At 37.1% G+C, this 22,516-nt stretch overlaps 1 protein-coding gene across 4 annotated transcripts in view; it reads left to right on the top strand.

The window, feature by feature from the left end:
- Positions 1–22,516, top strand: part of sws (patatin like phospholipase domain containing sws) — a 98,512-nt gene that overhangs the window by 30,769 nt on the left and 45,227 nt on the right. For 2 of the 4 annotated variants that reach the window (XM_073976662.1, XM_073976661.1), the window contains exon 2: positions 20,681–21,403. In XM_073976662.1, the coding sequence (XP_073832763.1) occupies positions 20,681–21,403 (723 nt within the window). Of the gene's footprint in view, positions 1–6,430; positions 6,826–20,680; positions 21,404–22,516 lie in introns of those variants that run through there. The other 2 variants (XM_073976663.1, XM_073976664.1) reach the window with 2 other exon arrangements.

Here is a 22,516-nt window from a genome sequence, read left to right as displayed (position 1 = left end):
AAAATCAATACTCTTGACACAGTCAATTGGTAGCAAAAGCCTCTGAATAAATGTATCGTTAGCGGGTCTGGAACATTTATTATTCACGATCATGATTTGTTTTATTTAAATGTTTGTTTTTGTTGCTTTCACTTTGATGTGTGGGAAATTCCATTTGTTAAGAAACACGTGAACGCAAGGTCCAGCTGTTCTATTTTATTTGGGTGTTCAATTCCATGAATGTCCAGCTGTTCTACTTTGTATTGCCGGTGGATTATTAATAATTTTGATAATTATTCCGACCCTCCTCCCTCTTCCCACTAAACTTGTTTACCCAAAATCTCAAATTTATTTGAGAAGTGTGCCATATGCTGTTGCTCGACTAACTGGCATGACATCTGCTTAGGAAGTAGATTTGGAACAGGTTTTTTCGTATTTGGTGTTATTAAACATTTATTAAATAATTATTACGTATTATTGTTATTATTAGTGTGCTTTGTTGTTAATTGGTGTGCGTGTTTTTGTTTTATTTCATTTTTTTGGGTTAATAACATTTGGTTGGTGGATATGAGAGGCTGTTTGAATGGAATGGTAGGTAGGACTATTTATACTTTATTTTACATTTTTACTGATGAGATTTGGTGAAGGAAAGGTATTACGGCTAGTACATTTCTTTTCACCAGTGTTGCTACTAAATGCAGGGTTGTTTTGTATTCCTCCTTCTTCTCTTCAGTAGCCTTACGACATTCCTGGTCGTACTATAGATTTTTAGGTGGTGGTATTTCGTACCAATGTATAGATTGTGTGGCAGTGTGAAGATAGTGGCCCATTCTTTGCTACTGCACTTCCACATTATCGGGACAAGGTGTGTCGTCTTCCAGCATTTTATCTTGAAAATCGTGGGTTTCCGAAAAATATGTGGTATGAACGAAGTTGCTTTGTAACCAGAATCAAAAGGATTACATTATGATGTAAATTTCAGAACAATCCTCGAACAGTCCTTAAACTGAACTTGAGCATTTTAGTTGGTCACCGTAGGATTTTGAAATTTTTTATACCTTCAGCCTTTAGGCTAAAGAGGGTATATAAACTTTGATACGATGAAAATGTGCCTCATCGAAATAATGGTTTTATTAGACCCCAAGTATGTTTTGACGAAATGTGTTTCAAACAATTTGGAGTCGATCTAGCCATGTCCTTCCGTCTGTCTGGCCTACTGGCTGGAGCGCACGATAACTCTCGAACGGGTGAACCGATTCGGTTCAAATTTTGGCTTTCGTAATATTTTGCCCAAACTTAGTTTAAGTTCGAAGATGACCTACATCAGTCCACTCCTTCCGGTACCTCCCCCACAAAAGTTCGGAAAGTTTGTGCGCACGATAACTCTTGAAGGGAGTGACCGATTTGGTCCATACTTTGTATAGCGTAAACTTTCTACCAGAGTAATATGAGGTTCAAATATGGACTCAATCGGTCCAACCCTTCGGGTACCTCCCACACAAAATTTCGGAAAAGTTCAGTTTAGGACCTGCTCTCGAATCGCTATGATTTTTGTTGTAGCAACTTGTATTCACTGCCCCCCATACGACGTTACAAGTTTCATCAGGGGCAAGTCCACACTTCCTGAGAAACTAGCCTTAAAGGTGAAAAAAACCCTATGACACCGTGTGTAGTGGTTGGAGCGCAAGATAACTCTCGAACGGATCTACTGAGTCGGTCCAAAATGTGGCCTTCGTAATATTTTGTGCAAACTTAGTTTAAGTTCGAAGATAAGTCATATCGGTCCACACCTTCAGGTACTTGGGGGAGGTACCTAAAAGTTCAAAAATGTTCAAAAAAATTGTTCGCACGATAACTCTGGATGGGAGTGAGCGATTTGGTCCATACTTTACACATCCTTATATATATACCTGTCCATTTCCTGGGATACCACCTACACAATTGTTCAACATTTTTGTGTGGTTAAGGGTCTGTTCGACCATTGAACCATTGTGCGGCGGTGCGAATGTACACGAAGTCTTTTACTACCTCAAAATTATAGGAACTAACTTCCACAGTCGGTCCAAGTTCAATGGACGCATTGCGCGTCGACACCATCAGCTTGGTCTTCTCACCGTTTACCGCTAGACCCACTTTAGCACATTCTCCTTCGACCTTCATAAAGGTATCGGTTACTTCTTTCACTGATTATCCCATGATGTCTATATCAGCATAAGCAAGTAACATGTGGCTATTGGTGGAGATTGTGACACTTCTTTTGACGTTTGCCGTATAACATTTTCTAGCAGGATGTTGAAAATATCACACGAATGGCTGTCTTCTGTCTGAAACCTCTTTTGGTACAAAACTCTTCGGAGAGGTTCTTTCCTATTTCAACTGAAGATCTTGTGTCAGTTAGAGTCATTTTACAAAGCCGAATGAGCTTTGCGGGGATACCAAATTCAGACATGGCTTGGAATACCTTTGAACGTAGCGGGTTGTCGAAGACTGCTTTATAATCGACAAAAAGGTGGTAGGTGTCGATCTGCATTTCTTGGGTCTTCTCCAGGATTTGCCGCATGGTAAATATCTGGTCAATGGTGGACTTGTCAGGTCTAAAGCCGCATTGGTGTGGTCCAATTATTTCGTTGACCATGGGCTTTAGTCGTTTGCACAATATCCCTGACACTATTTTGTGGGCTATAGGGATAAGAGTTATGCCCCTATAGTTGGAGCATAAAGTCTTATCTCCTTTCTTATGGACGGGACGCAGGATGCTCAAGTTCTAATCGTCCGGTACGCGTTCTTCCTGCCAGATGGAGCTAACTAGCTGATGCATACACCTTATCAGCGTGTCGCCTCCGGTTTTAAACAGCTCGGCTGGTAGGCCATCAGCTCCTGCTGTATTATTATTTTTCAGCCGGTTGATTGCTGTTTTTACCTCATTTTGGCCGGGCGGTATACATTCTATGCCATCTTCTGGGATTGGATCTGTGGTATCTTTGTCTTCTTCGCAGCTATTGGATACCAACAGGTTTGAAAAATGTTCTTTTCATATCCTGAGCACACTATCAGTATCAGTTACCAAATTATCTTGCTGGTCTCTACAGGAGGAGGTGCCTGTACCAAAGGCATCAGTTTGATGCTTCACTCTTTGGTAGAATTTTCGGACTTCATTCTGTCTCATGTACATCTCGATTTGTTCACACTCCCGCTTTTCCATCTCTCTTTTTCCTGCGGTAAAGACGTTTCTCCTCTCTCCTTTTCTCCCGATATCTCTCTCGTGCGCTACGCGTTGCTACGGACTGTAAAGTAGCCCTATATGCCGCATTTTTCTCTTCGGTAGCAGCACGACACTCCTGGTCATACCATGAATTCCTTTGTGGAGGTCTCTGGTATCCAAGTATGGATTTTGCGGCTGTTTGCATGGAGTGGGCAATATTTGCCATTGTGTTGTTATGTTATCGGGACAAGGAGTGCTCTCATAAAGCATTTGGGCTAGTTGAGTGGAATATGCTGTGGCTATCTATTGTGTTTGCAGCCTATCGATGTCCAACTTCCGCGTTGTGTCTGTTCGTGCTTTATTTGCAACTTTTAGTCGGGTACGTACCTTTGCTGCAACAAGGTAATGGTCCGAATCAATGTTTGCGCCTCGGAACGATCGTACATCAAACACGCTTGATGCATGTCTTCCATCTATCACAACATGATCAATTTGATTACTTGTTCTTTGATCTGGAGAAAGCCAGGTGCCCTTATGAATATCGAGATGATTAAATCTGGTACTGCTAACTACCATATTTCTTGCAGCTGCAAAGTCTATCAGCCTCATACCATTGTCAGATGTTTCAGTGTGGAGACTGAATTTCCCGACTGTTGGGCCAAAAATATTCTCCTCTCCAATTTTGGCATTAAAATCGCCTAGTATAATTTTAATGTCATGGGCAGGGCAACGGTCATAAGTTTCTTTTAACCGCTCTTAAAATATATGTATCTTTGGTCTGTTCGTCCTTGTCTTCAGTGGGAGCATGAGCTCAAATAAAGCTGATGTTGAAGAATTTTGCTTTTAATCGAATTGCAGCAAGTCTTTCATTCACTGGGGTGAAGCTGGAGACCAGATGTTTTAACCTTCGACCAACTACAAATCCGCAACCAAACTCATGCTTTGTGTCATGACAGCTATAATACAGTGCGTCACCTTTAGGTGTTGTTGTGACGCCTTTCTCAATCCATCGTATTTCCTGTATGGCAGTAATGTCGGCCTTGTACTTTTCAAGTACGTCTGCCAATGCGAAGACTGCACCTTCTCTATAAAGAGTGCGAACATTCCAGGTGCAGATTCACAGATCATGGTCCTTAAAACGTTTGCGGGGTTCGTCAACTTTAGAGGGGTTTGTTTTTCTTTCGTTTTTTCATAGTAGGATGTTTTTTCTAGGGGAGGGTTACTAACCCGACGCCCAAACCCAAGTTTTTAACGTTCTTATGGGTGTACGCGCGGCACATGTTAGCTCACTACTTTTAACGGGTGTTAAAAGCAGTTCCTCAGGTGACACCCCAGGTCAGTGTCCACTTGAGATGAAAGAGGGACCAAGATAAATCCTGGGCTTTGCCATGTTAAAACCCGTCAGGACCGTTCCTTGGTATCTTCCATCCCCTACGTCACCCATATAGGAACCTATAAAGCATAAAAAGTCTCCATTATTGGAGTCTAGAAAGTCTCTTTTATAGGAGCTTAGAAAGTCTCCTTTGTAGGAGTCTATAATGTCTCCGTTATAGGAGCCTATAAAATCTTCTTTATAAGATCATAAAAAGTCTCCTTTTTTAGAACCTATAAACTCTCCTTTATAGAAGCTTATAAAGTCTTCTTTATAGGAGCCCATAATGACGCCTTAATAGAAGCCTGTAATTTCTCTTTTATAGGAGCCTATAGAATCTCCTTTATAGGGGCCTATAAAATCTCCTTTAAAAGAGCATAAAAATATCCTTTAAAGGAGCCTATAAAGTTTCCTTTATAGAAGCATATAAAGTCTCCTTTACAGGAGCCTACTATGTCTCCTTTATAAGTGCCTTCAAGTCTCCTTTATAGGAGCCTATAATGTCTCCTTTACTGGAGCCTACTATGTCTCCTTTATAAAGGCCTTCAAGTCTCCTTTATAGGAGCGTATAAATCCTTTATAGGAGCCTATTAAGTCTGCTTTATAAGAACCTTTAAAGACTCCTTTACAAGAGCCTATAATGTCTCCTTTATAGGAGTCTAAAAAGTCCTCTTTATAGGAGCCTATTAAGTCCCCTTCATATGAACCTATAAATCTCCTTTATAGGAGCCTATTAAGTACCCTTTATAAGAGCCTATTAAATCTCCTTTATAAGAGTCTTCAAAGTCTCCTTTATAGGAGCCCATAATGACGCCTTTATAGGAGCCTACAATTTCTCTTTTATAGGAGCCTATAGAGTCTCCTTTATAGGAGCCTATAAAGTTTCCTTTATAGAAGCGTATAAAGTTTCGTTTATAGAAGCATATAAAGTCTCCTTTACAGGAGCCTATTATGTCTCCTTTACAAGTGCCTTCAAGTCTCCTTTATATGAGCCTATAATGACGCCTTTATAGGAGCCTACAATTTCTCTTTTACAGGAGACTATTATGTCTCCTTTATAAGTGCCTTCAAGTCTCCTTTATATGAGCCTATAATGTCTCCTTTATAGGAGCGTAGAAATCCTTTATAGGAGCCTATTAAGTCTCGTTTATAAGAGCCTTTAAAGACTCCTTTGCAGGATCATTATAGGATCCTGTAAAGGAGTCTTTATAGGAGTCCAAAAAGTCTTCTTTATATGAGCCTTTATAGGATCCTATTAAGTATCCTTTATAAGAGCCTAATAAGTCTCCTTTATAAGAGTCTTTAAAGTCTCCTTTACAGGAGCCTATAATGTCTCCTTTATAGAACCCTATACTCATAAATTCTCCTTTAAGGAGCCTGTAAAACCTACTGTATAGTAGCCTATATATAAAGTCTTCTTTATAGGTTGCCATAAAGTCATCTTTATAGCAGCCTATAAAGTCTCCTTATCGGAACATATGTTTTTAATTTTGTAATTATCGCCTAAATATGGCAACTCTAATATTTCAAAGCAGGAAAGAAAAAGATAAAGTAAAAACTTGCAAGTGTTTTTCTATTTTATTTATCGTGTCAGTGTATTTCTTGGTTCTTTCTTTATTTGTTTTGATTTTAGTTTGTTTATCAAAACAAATATTTACAGCAGCGAAACAGAGAAGTCATGAAAAACAACGTTGTCGTTTATCCCAATGTCGACGCCTTCGCCGCCTCATTTTAGGCGACATTGCCATTGAAAAATTTATAGTTTTGTCGTGCAAATAAATATTTCGATAACCACAACAACAAAAGCGCACAACAATAATTGCAGCAATAAAAACGCTCATAGACAAAATCACCAAATGTAAACAAGAAAATTGCAAAAATAGCAAAAAACACGCTGACTTTGATAGGCAGACTACTACCGGTTCATTAAGTTTTGTTTATCGTCAAATGTAATGTTGCGTGGCTGTGGCAGCGGCCGCTGCGACATTTTTGCTATGTAAATAATTTAGAGGTGATTGTGTAGTGGGCGACTACAGTCAAAATGAGGAACAATGGCGCATGAAAAGCTTAAAAATGTTAAAAAGAAATGTCACAAAGATTACCTGCCTTAAAAACGTGGACTTAACTGTACTTTTGTGGGTGTATATGGGGATATTTCAAGGTCCATATCTCGGAAAGTGGATTCCCCTAGAAAAATTATACCCCAGTAAAAAAAACGTTCAACACAATAAACGTGGCCATAAATTGAACATGCAATTTTGTGGCGGAATAGGTAGGTAAAGTGCAATTTGGAACTTGTTCCATGTTTGAGTGTCATTCCTTAGGATAGTTATGGTATACACCAGTTATTTTAGTTATTCATCGTAGGATATTTAGAGCCTTTGGGTCATTATGTTAGGTTGCATGGACCTATGCACGAAAAAATTATATCGTTGTAATCAAAACAGGACTGTCTTGGGTAAAAATTCTAAAACTATACTCGAGTAGCTCTTAAATTGCACTTAGTTGAATTTTTGTGTCCGTGTGGAGTTATTTTTTTCCTTTTCTCTCCCATCGGACGCCTCCCCAGGTGGTGGATAGGGGAACGCTCATCAGATATGGCGGGTACCGCAAAAATAAAATATGCGGGGCGAACCAAAAGAAAAAAAAGGCAGCGTCTGATCAACAGTTGGCGGCGGCAAACAGCGTCTGAACTCCAGGAGGAGCGGCTGAATATGTAGAAGGAAAACTATAAACCCTCCAGATGGCAAGGGGAACCCGCTGAAGTACCTCTCTCCCTAAAAACTATACAATTATCAATTATGAATGATGAAATAAATACACGGCCCTTAGTCTCCGGCAACACAAGGGTGCTAAGAATCCCCGGAGGTAAAAAACAACATTTAAGAATTGCTACATGGAATGTAAGGAGTCTCTATGAAGCAGGAAAACTAGCCAACACTATTATGGAAATGAACAGATTAAACATCGATATACTCGGAATAAGTGAGACCTGGTGGCCACAAAGCGGCGAATTTAGCTCCCAAAACATGAAAATATACTTCTCTGGCAACTCCAGCGAAAATCACAGAAACGGTGTCGGGATTATAGTAAAAAGTAACATAGCGCAATGCGTAAAGGGTTCTATCTTCAAATCGGATCGGACTATGCTACTTAAAATTAAATGTAAACCAATTGACATGAACATAATCCAAGTATACTACTGCGGACAAAGGTAATCATGAAATTGAAGCTTTTTACGAGGAAATTGAAGACTTACTAAGAATGACAAAGAGGCACGAAATTACAATAATTCAAGGCGATTTTAACGCTAAAATAGGAGCAGAAAAGTGCCAAGGCGTAACAGGTAACTATGGCCTAGGCGAAAGAAATGACAGGGGTGATAGACTAATTCAGTTCTGTCAAGAACATAAAATGATGGTAACAAACACAATGTTCTGCCTTCCCCCAAGACGACTATACACATGGAAATCGCCACAGGATCGAAGGGACAATATTGTGAGAAACCAAATAGATTTTATATTAATCAATGCCAGATTCGGATCCTCGGTTAAGAAATGTTCAACATATCCAGGCGCTGATGTTCCTTCAGATCACAATCTTCTGATGATGCAGCTGCGCACAAAAATTGTTGCAAATAGAAAAAAGAATATCCGTCGTAAACTCAATGTGGCAAAACTTGAAAATACCACCTTGAAAGCAAATCTTCGAGATAATATAAATCGAGAACTAAGAAATATAAATACTGAAAACATTGACGACTTGTGGAACGCACTAAGGACTACGCTCAAACCCCTAGCAGATAATACCCTCGGATACGGCAAAAAATCTACACAGAAGGAATGGATGACACAGGATATTCTCAACATGATGGAAGAGAGACGAAAACATAAAAACAAGAACTTTGAACTGTATTGGGAACTAAACAGGGAAATCCAAGTCGCTATACGCATGGCAAAAAACAATCATATAAATAAGCAATGTCAGGAGATTGAACGATTGAAAAGCCTTCACGACGACTTTAATCTCCATAAAAAGTTAAAAGAAATGGCTGGTGTATACCGCAAAACTCATTCAAAAGTACTATATAATGATAATAATGATCCTGTGTTTGATACAGAAGAAAAGAAGACTATTTGGAGAAATTATATAAAACAAATTTTTACAGATGAAAATCGAACAACTCTTGAACAACGGACTCAACAATCTCTTACAGGAAATCCCATCAGTCGAAGAGAAGTTGAAACAGCAATAAATACTCTGAGAGATAGGAAAGCTTGTGGCCCTGACGAGATTCCCTCGGAAATCCTTAAATTAATAGATGACGAAAACATCGCACTTTTAACAAAATTATTTAACCATGTATATGATACAGGTCGATACCCACAAGACTGGTTAAAATCTACATTTATTACCATTCCGAAAAAATGCAACGCAAAATATTGTAACGAACACAGACTTATAAGTCTCATGAGCCATGCCCTAAAAATTTTTCTACGGATAATTCACTCCAGAATATACTCAAAGTGCGAAAAAGCCATGGGAACATCTCAGTTTGGATTTAAGGAAGGTATGGGAACCCGAGAAGCACTTTTTTCTATACAAACATTGGTCCAGAAATGTAAAAACGCACAAAAAGACGTATTTCTATGCTTCATAGATTACGAAAAAGCTTTTGATACAGTGTTACACGATAAGTTGATTGACATCCTCATCTCCATTGGCCTAGACCAGAAAGATGTGCATTGTATCAAAAGTCTATATTGGCATCAAAGTGCACAAATAGAAGTGGACGGGGAAATGACAGATAGAATTGACATATCTAAGGGAGTGAGACAAGGGTGCATATTGTCACCCTTGCTATTCAATATCTGCTCAGAAAAAATTTTTCATGAATCCATAAACAAAATCCCAATCGGCATTCATATAAACGGAACATTTCTGAACAACATAAGATATGCTGATGATACAACCTTACTGGCGCATAGCATATCTGGACTCCAGAACCTTGTGAATAAACTCGCAATACACAGCGAAAAATACGGTCTGAAAATTAACATCCGCAAAACCAAATTCATGGTTATAAGCAAGAAGAATGAACACAATAATACAACATTAAAAATTCACAATACCTATGTTGACAGAGTTAAAAGTTTCAAATACCTGGGAGTTACAATAACTGAACAGTGGCAGTCCTCGCAAGAAATAAGATGCAGAATTGAATAGGCCAGAGAAGCATTTTCAAAATATAAGAGAGTACTTACGAGTCATGACATTAATCTTGAAACAAAGATTCGTTTTATCAAAACATATGTCTGGTCAGTGTTATTATATGCAACGGAAGTATGGACAATTAAAAGTGCTGATATAAGAAGACTGGAAGCTTTTGAGATATGGATTTATAGGAGAGTACTCAAAATTCCTTGGACAGCCCATATGACAAATACCGATGTACTGAGAAGGATGCACTGCGAAAGAGAACTTATCTCAGTAATAAAAAGACGAAAGACTGCATACCTGGGGCATATAATGCGAAATCAAAAATATAAATTGCTACAAAATATAATCCACATAAAGATAGAAGGAAGACCTGTTAGAGGAAGAAAGGAGACAACATGGATGGATAATATTACAGAATGGACGGGCATCCGAGATACTACAACCCTATTATTAGACAGCGGAATTTTATGCAACCCCTATTTTTGGTCCGATACATGTCAAATTTTGAGACTGGGCATATTTTTGGCTTCTGATTACATTGCAATCGAAACATATGACATATGCAAAATTATGCAAAATGCATAAATTTTTGCATATGCAAAATTTATGCATTTTACATATTTTCTTATGCAAAAAATATTTCAATAATAGGTACAAAAATGTTTGTGTGTAAAATTTTTCTGTTTAAAATTCTCTTCAGACAAGTCAATAAAATAGAGAAATGTATAACCACCGCAACAACCTTCAAAATACCGAAAATCGGGAGGTATCGGTCTATGTGGGCTATATGAAGGCCTGCACCCAAACTGACAAATTTTAGGTGGAAAGTTTTTTACCCCCAGGGAAGACTTAATACCAAATTTCGGAGGGATATTGAGGCCACAACCTTCAAAATACCGAAAATCGGGAGGTACCGTTCTATGGGGGCTATATGAAGACGTGGACCTATACCGACAAATTTCAGGTGGAAAGTTTTATACCCACATCGAAGACTTAATACCAAATTTCAGCCATTTCGGAAGAATATTGAGGGCACAACCTTCAAAATACCGAATATCGGTAGGTACCGTTCTATGGGGGATATGAGAACGTGAACCTATACCGACAAATTTCAGGTGGAAAGTTTTATACCCACAGCGAAGACAAAATGCCAAATTTCAGTCATTTCGGTGGGATATTGAGGCCACAACCTTCAAAATACGGAAAATCGGGATGTACCATTCTATGGGGGCTATATGAAGACGTGGACCTATATCGAGAAATTTCAGGTGAAAAGTTTTATACCTCCAAGGAAGACTTAATACCAAATTTCAGCAATTTCGGAGAAATATTGAGGCCACAACCTTCAAAATACCAGAAATCCGGAGGTACCGTTCTATGGGGGCTATATGAAGGCGTGAACCTATGCCAAGAGATTTCAGGTGGGAAGTTTTTTACCCGACGAAAACTAAATACCAAATTTCAGTCATATCGGTGGAATATTGAGGCCACAACCTTCAAAATTTCGGAATTTGGGAGGTACCGTTTTATGGGGGCTATATGAAGACGTGGACCTATGCCGACAAATTTCAGGTGGAGTGTTTTATACCCCCAACGAAGACTAAATACCAATTTTCAGTCATTTCGGTGGGATATTGAAGCTACAACTTTCAAAATACCGAATATCGGTAGGTACCGTTCTATGGGGGCTATGTGAAGACGTGGACCTATGCCAAGAAATTTCAGGTGGGAAGCTTTTTACCCCCAACGAAAACTAAATACCAAATTTCAGTCATATCGGTGGAATATTGAGGCCACAACCTTCAAAATTTCGGACTTTGGGAGGTACCGTTTTATGGGGGCTATATGAAGACGTGGAACTATGCCGACAAATTTCAGGTGGAGTGTTTTATACCCCTAACGAAGGCTTAATACCAAATTTCAGCCATTTCGGTGGGATATTTAGACCACAAATCCTTGAATATATTTTTGCATATGGTTTTGCATATGCTCATTTTATGCAGATATGTACAAATATGTCAAAATATGCACGATATGCAGAATATGCAAAATATGCAAAAATTTCTGGGCATAATTCGTTTTATTTTGTAATAAAACGAGTTTCTGTCTAATCAGATTTTCTCTACGACCATCCTAACCATTTATGCATTTGCATAGGATTCCGCAGTCTACCTATTATCAAAGGCTAGAGATAGAAATGCGTTTGCAGACATAATAAGCAATCTTTAAACAAATATTGTATATATACGTATTTATTAAAACAAATCTATTTATAATTGTATTGGTCGCTAACATTCGGAAAACGAATTGGCAAATAAAGAAGAAAGAAGAAGAATTTTTGTGAGGAAGAAAAAGCGTTACGAAATAAGTCCCCAATGAAATAAGTCCCCAAACTGAAAATGAAATAAGTCCCCAAATTTAGGGCTTTATTTCATAATGAAATAAGTTCCCAAAAATTGAAATGAAATAACTCCCCAACGAAGTGAAACAACTCCACAAAATAAAATGAAATACTTATTTCATTTTTAGTTTGGGGACTTATTTCATTGGGGACTTATTTCGTAACGCCGAAGAAACTCGAAGGTGTCGTCCAACTTGATTTAAGTTTGTGAGAAATATTACGATGTCTAAAGGTTGCACCAAAGTCAGTTACTCCTTTCGATGATTATCGTGACCAGTAGCCATTTTAGTTAACTGTGGCATTTTGTCTGATTTTTTTGATGTGTTTTCCAACAAAATTTTCCTCCACTGTGAAACTCATAGAACTGCACTTGTTTGTTGGCCCACACAACCCAACCCACTCAGCTCTCACTTGAACATATTTACATACACATAGCCCAGAAAGTCTGCGTTCACCTTACTACTTTTCAAAAACGATGCTAAAACTTTAATAAATAGATGAATGAGATCAGTTTTTCTTTCATAAATATGTTATTGGCACTCTTTACTACCAGAATAAAAAGAAAAATTCCTTAAAATATATTATTATTACGAAGATAACGGTAAAAAAGTGTTACGGAATTTTGAAGTCAATGCCCAGATCTGGACGGTCAAAGCTCAGTTTTGGAGGGTCAAAAATATTATCAGAACGGGAGGAGCGTAACATAACTAATGTAGTTAAAACAAACAGTCCGATAATTACTTCAAAAATTGTTGAAAATGTGAAAATGGCATCCAAAAAAATTATTTGTGCACAAACCGCCAGAAAAATACTGCATAAAGCTGGATATCATGGTATAGTCGCACGGCGAAAGCAGTACATATCACTAGTGAACAGGCAGAAGCTTATTGAATTTGCTAATGAATACATAAACAAGCCTCCAAGTATTCCGGAATCAAGTCATATTTTCGGCCCAATGCATGTTCTATATGTTTGCAATGAAAGGATTTCAAACTGTTTAGAGAAAGCTCGAACAGCGCTTGAAAAACAAAATCTTGTTTTACACTGTAAAAAATGGCGAGGGTGCTGTTTTGGTTTGGGGTGTGTAGCAGCTTCTGGAGTGGGCCAACTTGTATTTATTGAATCGACAATGGACAAGTATGGTTACCTAAACATCATGATGCGCAATTTGAACCAAAATGCAGAAGAACTACGAAATTTTGGTTGCAACAACATAACGTTTCAAAGCATACTGCTGAGATTGTAAGGTTTTGGCTCCTATATAATGCCCAGATCTGGGTTTTGACGTAAAAATTCTGGTTTGTTTATAGTTAATTATCACTCTAGGTATGGACTAATATGTTCTGCCTACAGTTTCGCCAATATATCGATAGCTTTTTCCATAATTTACCTAGAATTTTCCTTTTATCGATGCCAATTTCTTTGTCCTTGTTTTCCATTCTTGAAATATTTTACTTTTTTAAGTTAAGTGTGCAAACGACCTCACAAAATGACCACTTGTGACAATATTGATTAAAAATGGGAGAAAACTGCAAAAAGATTCAAAAAAATTAACGGTATGATTGCAACATACAAAGTGAACGCAGACTTTTTGGGGCTCTAATTTAGCAGTTGTAACACTTTTTTACCGTTATCTTCGTAATAATAATATATTTTAAGGAATTTTTCTTTTTATTCTGGTAGTAAAGAGTGCCAATAACATATTTATGAAAGAAAAACTGATCTCATTCATCTATTTATTAAAGTTTTAGCATCGTTTTTGAAAAGTAGTAAGGTGAACGCAGACTTTCTGGGCTATGTGTACATAGTAGATATGGTTTATTTATAGTCGCATAAAAAATAGTAAAATGACAGATAAACAAAAACATCTAAAATCCAAGCAATGCGGTTATACTTGTAGCTTGATCGGTCGGTGGTCCCTCAGTGGTCGATTAGAAAATTTCCGCCTTTTTTCTTCAATGTAATTGAAAAAAAAATGACAGACTGCTTCGCTGTTGTGTTGAAAACTTGATGCTGCTGTTGTTGACAATTTGTTGTTGTTGTTGTTGTTGTTTTTTTTTGCTTTATGAAGAAAATGCTAATATGTAGCTAGCTAAAATGTAAAAACAAAATAATTACAAAGATTTTGCTACATTCTTAACCCTCAAAACCAACTCAGCTACAGAGAAAGCATTTTTGAGAAAAAAATGGAAATTCTATATTTATCACAGATTAGCAATAACTTTTGATTCTTCTTGTATTCTGAGTATGGGAAAAAGTACTATATACATTAACGAAATAAGGTAAAAAAGCGCTCCATAGCACAGTGGTCGCTGCCATTGGCCAAAATATAATATAATATATAATTTTTGGTACCATATGTGTTCATATCTACTCCTAACATGTTAAATTTCTCTAAAATAAATTTGTTATGGATTACTTCTTACTGTACTCTTTGAGAATTGCAGCAAAAGAGAAGTTTTAACAGGTTGGATTTCGAGGTGAATTCAATGCAAAAGTTAGGTGAAGGTAAATTTTAATATCAAACTAAATGAACTCTATATAGACCAAACTTAATTCGAATATTGAAAAACAATGTATTAGCTTAATTTTTATGCAGTTTTGCGTTTGTTTATTTTTGGGATTAACTATTGAATACGTGTTTTGACTGAAGGACTTCTGTAATGTCATTTCTTCAGTATAATTAAATTTCATATAAAGTTATATTTATGTTCCCCCTCTTTCCCCCCAACGAAATCTTTTTTAGAAGATAAGTAGTAGTCTTTAGACTCTATTTTCAAAATATCGGCAAAATATCAGCTGCCATTTTGATTGATTATTAAGGCTAAAACCCTAAAAATAACGAATATTGGGCGGTACCGATTTATGGGGACAACATCAAACGGTCGACCTACGTTAATCGACAATTTTCTGGGGGTAGCCTACCTCCTGGAAAGATTTAGTGGCATTTCGAATTAATAATTTATATAAAACCTTCAAAATTCCGAAAATCGGACGGAACCATTATATGGGGACCCTATCAAAACGTGGATACAATTCAAAAAATTTTTGCAAAAAGGTTTTCTAACACTAGGGAATACCGATAGCCAAATTTCAGCCAATTTCATTGAAAGATGTGGTCAAGACCCCCAAAATGCCAGAAATCAGGGGGTACCGTTCTATGGGGGCTATACCTTGGACCTATGTTGATTTTTTTTGCTCCTTTTTATTTGTGTTGCTAAACTATCCTTTACTAAAAATTTCGTATTGATATCTGCACAGGAAGTATTTTTGCCCGATCTTCCCATACAAGTTCGACCACAGTGCATAGGCTGCACTCAACACCCTACGGGATTGAAAAACTACGTTTCTACTTTTGGAGGGTAATATAGGTGTATCCTTACATGCCAATCCCTTGGTTTTTGATTGAGAAAATACTCTTGCTATATTCCTAACATGTTAAGTCGACTTAAGTCGACTTAGCATGTTTTCAAGTTCTTTACATTTTTATATTTAACGTCCTTTAACTTAAATTCTGTAAAATTTTGGTAATAATCGGACAATCCAAAAAGAAGTTATAAACAAATATTTACTTAGCATAGTACTGAAGGTCAAAGAAATTTCCAAACTTTCAGAGCTTGTCCTGCAAAACTCGTTTTTCAGAATTAGCAAACTATTATTTGGAGGTGTCGGACGTCCTTTAACTTAAATTCTATCAAATTTTGGTAATGATCGGTCAATCCGAACAGAAGTTATAAACAAATATTGACTTAGCATAGTACTGAAGTTCAACAAATTTCCAAACTTTGAGAGCTTCTCCTGCAAAACTCACTTTTTAGACTTACAAAAACAAAAACAAACATTGTTCCACAACATCCCATACGGGACAAGGGAGACTTCTCTCATATCAATGAGTGCACCCCGATTCATATTTAGCTCAATGATATGGGACCTACTGTTTATCGCCGAGTCCGAACGGCGTGTCTTAAGACACCACTTGTAGAGAAGTTTTTCAAGGCTGAAATACTCAGGAAATGTCGCCAACATTACTGAGGGGTATTTTGCCACCGTTGAAAAATGTTTGATGTTGCCTGGCCGGGGAATCGAACCCACGACCTTCTATGTGCAAGGCGGGCGTGCATACCATTGCACCACGGTGGCACTTTTTAGACTTAGCATACTATTATTTGGAGGTGTCGATATGATTCTAACATTTTTGATTAAATTTTTATCGCATATTTAAATTTTTCATCAAAAGTCGAAAATTACAAAAAAGTCGATTTTTTTGAATAGCTTGGGTTTTTGGCCAATTGCGTGGAAACGCGTAGGTCAAATGAAGCGTTATCAGCGTGAAATTACAGATAACAGACAATACTATAACAAAATGCAAGAAACCCCACAAAAATATTCAAAAAAAAAAAAAAAAACGGAGTTTTACGTCAATTTTTGCAACCATTTTTTGTGGCGTTTAAACGACCAGTGTCTTTATCTGGGTTAATAGAGTATAATTACGAAATTACTGTAGTGGGGAACTCAATCAAAGAACGCCTAAAATCATGATATTTGTTTCATGACACCACTCTAGTCTGATCTTCGACATGAGAAGCTTACGATTGTTGCAAAGGTGCGATACAATATTCGCCATGCAAATTAAAAAAAAAATAACATTATTATGACATGTTTATAAACTTAGTTTCCCAGCAAAAAGTTTGCATCCGCGGATGCAGTTGAATCACTACAAGTGTACGGTACATTTGCCGTTGGAGTACATCTTTTCCTATGAATTCACTTATGAATTTCACAAGAGAGCGCGCAGCTAGGATGCACCCCATTTTGCTTCCACAGCACACAGCTAGGATGCACTCCATTTTCGATCCAAATCACGGCTTTTGATGTAGTGTTTTGGATTGAATTTAAAGGCACTCTTCGGATTGCATTTTTAGTCAGTCTAAAGATGCAATAAAAATGGAAGCCATTGCGAAATATCCCAGAATAAATAAAACGCATTATATGTGTAAAACAAGAACACAAAGAACTTTATTATATGCACACACACAACACAATCGATTTAATCCAAGCGCATCTGATTTTCTTTCATCATCCTAAAATCTTTTTATGTTGTCTTCCCATCACTAGTTCAGCTTTCGACATGGACTCCAACTCCACTCCATTAAAAATTTCCGTCTCGTGATTTACCGAAAAAATGTTTGCAACTTAAGTTGTTATTTCTTTATTTTATAACAAATTCTTCGAAATGTATACACCCTCGTTTATCTTTTGAAGAAATGTGTAGGGATCAACCAACTGTTTTTTCTGTAGGGATCTCTACATCAACTGCTTATAAAATGTATCGAACGGAGTGCATTTTTCATAACTTTGTTGGAGTACATCGAAAGATGTTGTGAAATCATAACTCCAATTGCACAACTTCCAAAATTTTGTGCTGGGTTATTATTGGTAAAATTGTTTGAGAAAAAATTGCATACTTTTAGGTGCAAACTAAATGTTACTCCATCATAATAATATGAGGGTTAGGCCGGGGCGATTTGTATGGAAGGAAAAAAACCTTAATGGGCCCTTCGCGTTTTTAATTCCTGGGATTGAACTGAGCAAAAAAGTCCACTAGACCATAGGTCTACGGAAAATCGAGCCTCCCGAGTTTGACTTCAAGTTTTTTATCCACGTTTTTTGACATTTTTGCATATAACGTCCAAACCATTGAGATTTTCGATCCAACAAATTGTAGCCAAGACAGTAATTAAGAAATCTCTAATACATCGCAAAAGCATTGGAATGCTCCTTCAGGCGGTTTTGGCCTTGAGAAGGTGCAAGCTTTTCGGAAAATGTCGATAAATGCCAACAAGTTGACCAGAAGAAAATTCAAAATTCGTTTGGGTCACTTCGTTTTATTTTTGTATAACGGTAAAAGCAGTGAAAATCTGAGTTTCTTACATTTTCAAATTAAAACGGGCATATCTTCTTTTTTCACATCGTATTTCTATAGATCCTTCTTCCTTTTAAATGGGTGAATTATATCTTTCGAACAAGTTATTATTTTGTTAAATCGGTTAACAAGTTAAGTCTGAAAAATCCCACAAAACAACTATAACTGAATTTCTAACAATTTTCAAAATAAATATTGAACAAATCAAAAATTGAAAATTATGAGGAATTCAATTATAGTTTTTTGTGGGGGTTTTCAGACCTAAAGCACTACAACTTAACCATTTGTTATGTTAACCAATTTAAAAAAGTAATAACTTGTTCTAAAGATATTATTCGTGCCTTTAAAAGAAAGAAGGATCAATAGAAATCCGTTGTGAAAAAAGAAGATATGCCCGTTTAAACAAGAAAATGTAAGAAACCAAGATTTTCACTGCTTTTACCGTTAAAAAAATTAAACGAAGTGACCCAAACGAACTAAAGTCATTCAAGTTCTTTATGGATCCCAACACGATAGAATTTTGCATCAGAACGCTTGAATTTTCTTCTGGTCAACTTGTTGGCACTGTGCTGCCATTTATCGACATTTTCCGAAAAGTTTCACCTTCTGCCTTCCAATTCTTTTGCGATGTATTACAAAATTCTTAATTACTGTCTTGGCTACAATTTTTGTCTGTGTGTTGATCGAAAATCTCATTGGTTTGGCCGTTATATGCCAAAATGTAAAAAAAACGTGGATAAAAAACTTAAAGTCAAAATCGGGAGGATCGATTTTTACCGTAGACCTATGGTCTAGTGGACTTTTTTGCTCAGTTCAATCCCAGAAATCAGAAACGCGAAGGGCCCATTAAGGTTTTCAAATCGCCCCGGCCTAATGGGGGTATAATTAAAATTGTAATTCCGTTTGTAACACATCGAAATATTTATCGGAGAGAGGGTTAAATTCTAAGTCGATATAACCATGTCCGTCTGTTGAAATCAAGATACAGCTCGCAATTTTTATGATAGAGCTTTGTTATTTGGTATAGAAGTTTCTATTGCTCCTAGGATGTTTGGTATTGCAAATGGCCTATATCTGTCCAAGTTTTGATATAGCCCCCGCAGAACGGTACCACCAGATTATTTTGAATGTTTTGGCCTCAATATTCCCCCGAAATGGTTGAAATGTGGTATTTAGTCTACATTTGGGGTATAAAATTATCCGTATGAATTTTGTCGGTATAGATCTACGCCTTCATATATCCCCCATAGAACGGTATGTCCCGATTTCGGTATTTTGAAGGTTGTTGCCTCTATTTAGTTTTTAGTCTTAATTTGGGACATACAACTTTCCATATGAATTTTGTCGGTATACGTCCACGACTTCATGTAGCCCCCATAGAACGGTACCTCCCCATTTTCGGTATTGTGAAGGTTGCGTCCTCAATATTCCTACGAAATGGTTAAAATGTGGTATTTAGTCTTCGTTGGTGGTATAAACTTTGCCCCCAGAAAATTGTCGGTACAGGTCCACGGCTTAATATAGCCCTCATAGAACAGTACCTCCCGATTTCGGTATTTTGAAGGTTATGATTACAATATTCCACCGAAATGGCTGACATTTGGTATTTGGTCTTCGATTGGGGTTTTCAACTTAGAAATGTGTAGGTATGGGTCCACGACTTCATATTGCCCCCATAGAACGGTACCTCCCGATTTGCGGTATTTTGATGGCTGAAATTTGGTATTTGGTCTTCGTTGGTGGTATAAAACCTTCCCCCAGAAATGTGTCGGTACAGGTTGACGCCTTCGTCTAGCCCCCATAAAAACCTTTCCGAATTAAATTCGGAAAGAATTGTAGAACTGTACCTCCCGATTTTCGTAATTCTGATGGTTGTGGCGTCAATAACACACCGAAATGACTGAAATTTTTTATTTAGTCTTCCAGGGGGTTATAAAATATCCCAGAAAAGAATTATCAGTAAAGATCCACGTCTTCCTATATCCACCCATAAAAGCGTACCTCTTGATTTTGGTATAATTTAGGTTTTAGCCACATTATCTTACCGAAATATAATAAATTTAGTTTTAGTCTTCTTTATAAACGAAAGGAAAATAATTCTTCCATTTTACTTTAATACCGCTCGTGGTGGAGGGTATGAGACCCCATAACCCAGTCCATGTCGGTGGGTTAATATTTACTCATGTTACGTGTTCGTTGCGTTACGTGCTATTTATAATTTTTCTTTGCAAAATAAACGTAATATGAATAATTTATTTAATTTGATAAATTGCAAATAGAATTGAATTTCCGCGATTGTAAGTGGATAATCTGAAACTGAAATGCCTATAATGGAATGCAACGCAAGACAAGATCGAGTATTGATGAAGGAAAAACAATTCTATTGCTATAAAGAACATATGTATGTACATGTGTAAATTATCAGAGCGAAGTGATTTTTATGGTTGTTGTTGTGACATGAATAAATAATAGGAAAACTTCTTAGAGACTTGATTAGGACTTTTAAAAATATCCTATTATGTTAAGCTTCCTATTTGAAACCCATTTCTAAATCTATAACCTCTCCCATTCTTTTCATTTCAGATGACGCTGTACATAACAGTGGGCCTCTTAACGTTAATACTCATAATTTGGTATATCTTCTATCGAAGATATTTACGTGATAAAGAACGCCAAAAACAGTTACTTGCTCAAAGCTCCTATGCATCGGCAGATATGCGTGGTTTACGTTTTCGTAAACGTGATAAAATGCTTTTCTATGGTCGACGTATGTTGCGTAAAGTGAAAAATGTTTCGGGCCAGGTGTATGGTGGCCAAGGGAGAAAACGTCGAGCTGTTATGCGTTTTGCTAAACGTCTACTACAGCTGCGTCGGGAAAATATACCTCTACAAATGAAAACTGTAGAACCTCCAGCTGAATACTTGGAAGAAACAATGGAGGGTTCAGATCGTGTACCACCAGATGCCCTCTATATGCTGCAAAGTATACGTATTTTTGGACATTTTGAAAAACCCATATTTTTAAAGTTGTGTAAACATACCGAAACGTTGACATTGGATCCCGGAGATTTCCTTTTCAAGATTACCGATGCTGATGATAGTGTTTTTATTGTACAATCGGGTCAGATCAACGTTTTCATATCGAATGCAGATGGTAGTACCCTGTCGCTGAAGACGGTGCGTAAAGGAGAATCCGTCACATCGTTGCTGAGTTTTGTCGATGTTCTATCGGGTAATCCGAGCTATTATAAGACAGTCACAGCCAAGGCTGTGGAGAAAAGTGTTGTCATACGTCTACCAATGCAGGTAAGGAACAGATTAGATGCTATTTTATTCACCAAAGACCACAATAAGGGTGGTTTTTTGAAGATATTGGGAACCAGCAAAGACCACAATAAACGTGGATTTTTTTTTTAAGATTTTAGGAGCCACCAAAGACCACAATAAATGTGGATTTTTTAAAGATTTTTAGGAGCCACCAAAGACCAAAATAAACGTGGATTTTTTAAAGATTTTTAGGAGCCACCAGAGACCACAATAAACGTGGATTTTTTAAAGATTTTTAGGAGCCGCCAAAGACCACAATAAACGTGGATTTTTTAAAGATTTTTAGGAGCCACCAAAGACCACAATAATCGTGGATTTTTTAAAGATTTTTAGGAGCCACCAAAGACCACAATAAACGTGAACTTTTTTAAAGATTTTTAGGAGCCACCAAAGACCACAATAAACGTGGATTTTTTAAAGATTTTTAGGAGCCACCAAAGACCACAATAAACGTGGATTTTTTTAAAGATTTTTAGGAGCCACCAAAGACCACAATAAACGTGGATTTTTTTAAAGATTTTTGGAGCCACCAAAGACCACAATAAACGTGGATTTTTTAAAGATTTTTAGGAGCCACCAAAGACCACAATAAACGTGGATTTTTTAAAGATTTTTAGGAGCCACCAAAGACCACAATAAACGTGGATTTTTTAAAGATTTTTAGGAGCCACCAAAGACCACAATAAACGTGGATTTTTTAAAGATTTTTAGGAGCCACCAAAGACCACAATAAACGTGGATTTTTTAAAGATTTTTAGGAGCCACCAAAGACCACAATAAACGTGGATTTTTTAAAGATTTTTAGGAGCCACCAAATACCACAATAAACGTGGATTTTTTAAAGATTTTTAGGAGCCACCAAAGACCACAATAAACGTGGATTTTTTAAAGATTTTTAGGAGCCACCAAAGACCACAATAAACTTGGATTTTTTAAAGATTTTTAGGAGCCACCAAAGACCACAATAAACGTGGATTTTTTAAAGATTTTTAGGAGCCACCAAAGACCACAATAAACGTGGATTTTTTAAAGATTTTTAGGAGCCACCAAAGACCACAATAAACGTGGATTTTTTTAAAGGTTTTCAGGAGC

The sequence above is a fragment of the Musca autumnalis genome, unplaced genomic scaffold (assembly GCF_047663935.1).
Source record: "Musca autumnalis isolate F117 unplaced genomic scaffold, ASM4766393v1 scaffold_3, whole genome shotgun sequence".
In the NCBI taxonomy this organism is placed as follows: domain Eukaryota; kingdom Metazoa; phylum Arthropoda; class Insecta; order Diptera; family Muscidae; genus Musca; species Musca autumnalis.
This window is presented reverse-complemented; position numbering and strand designations above follow the sequence as displayed.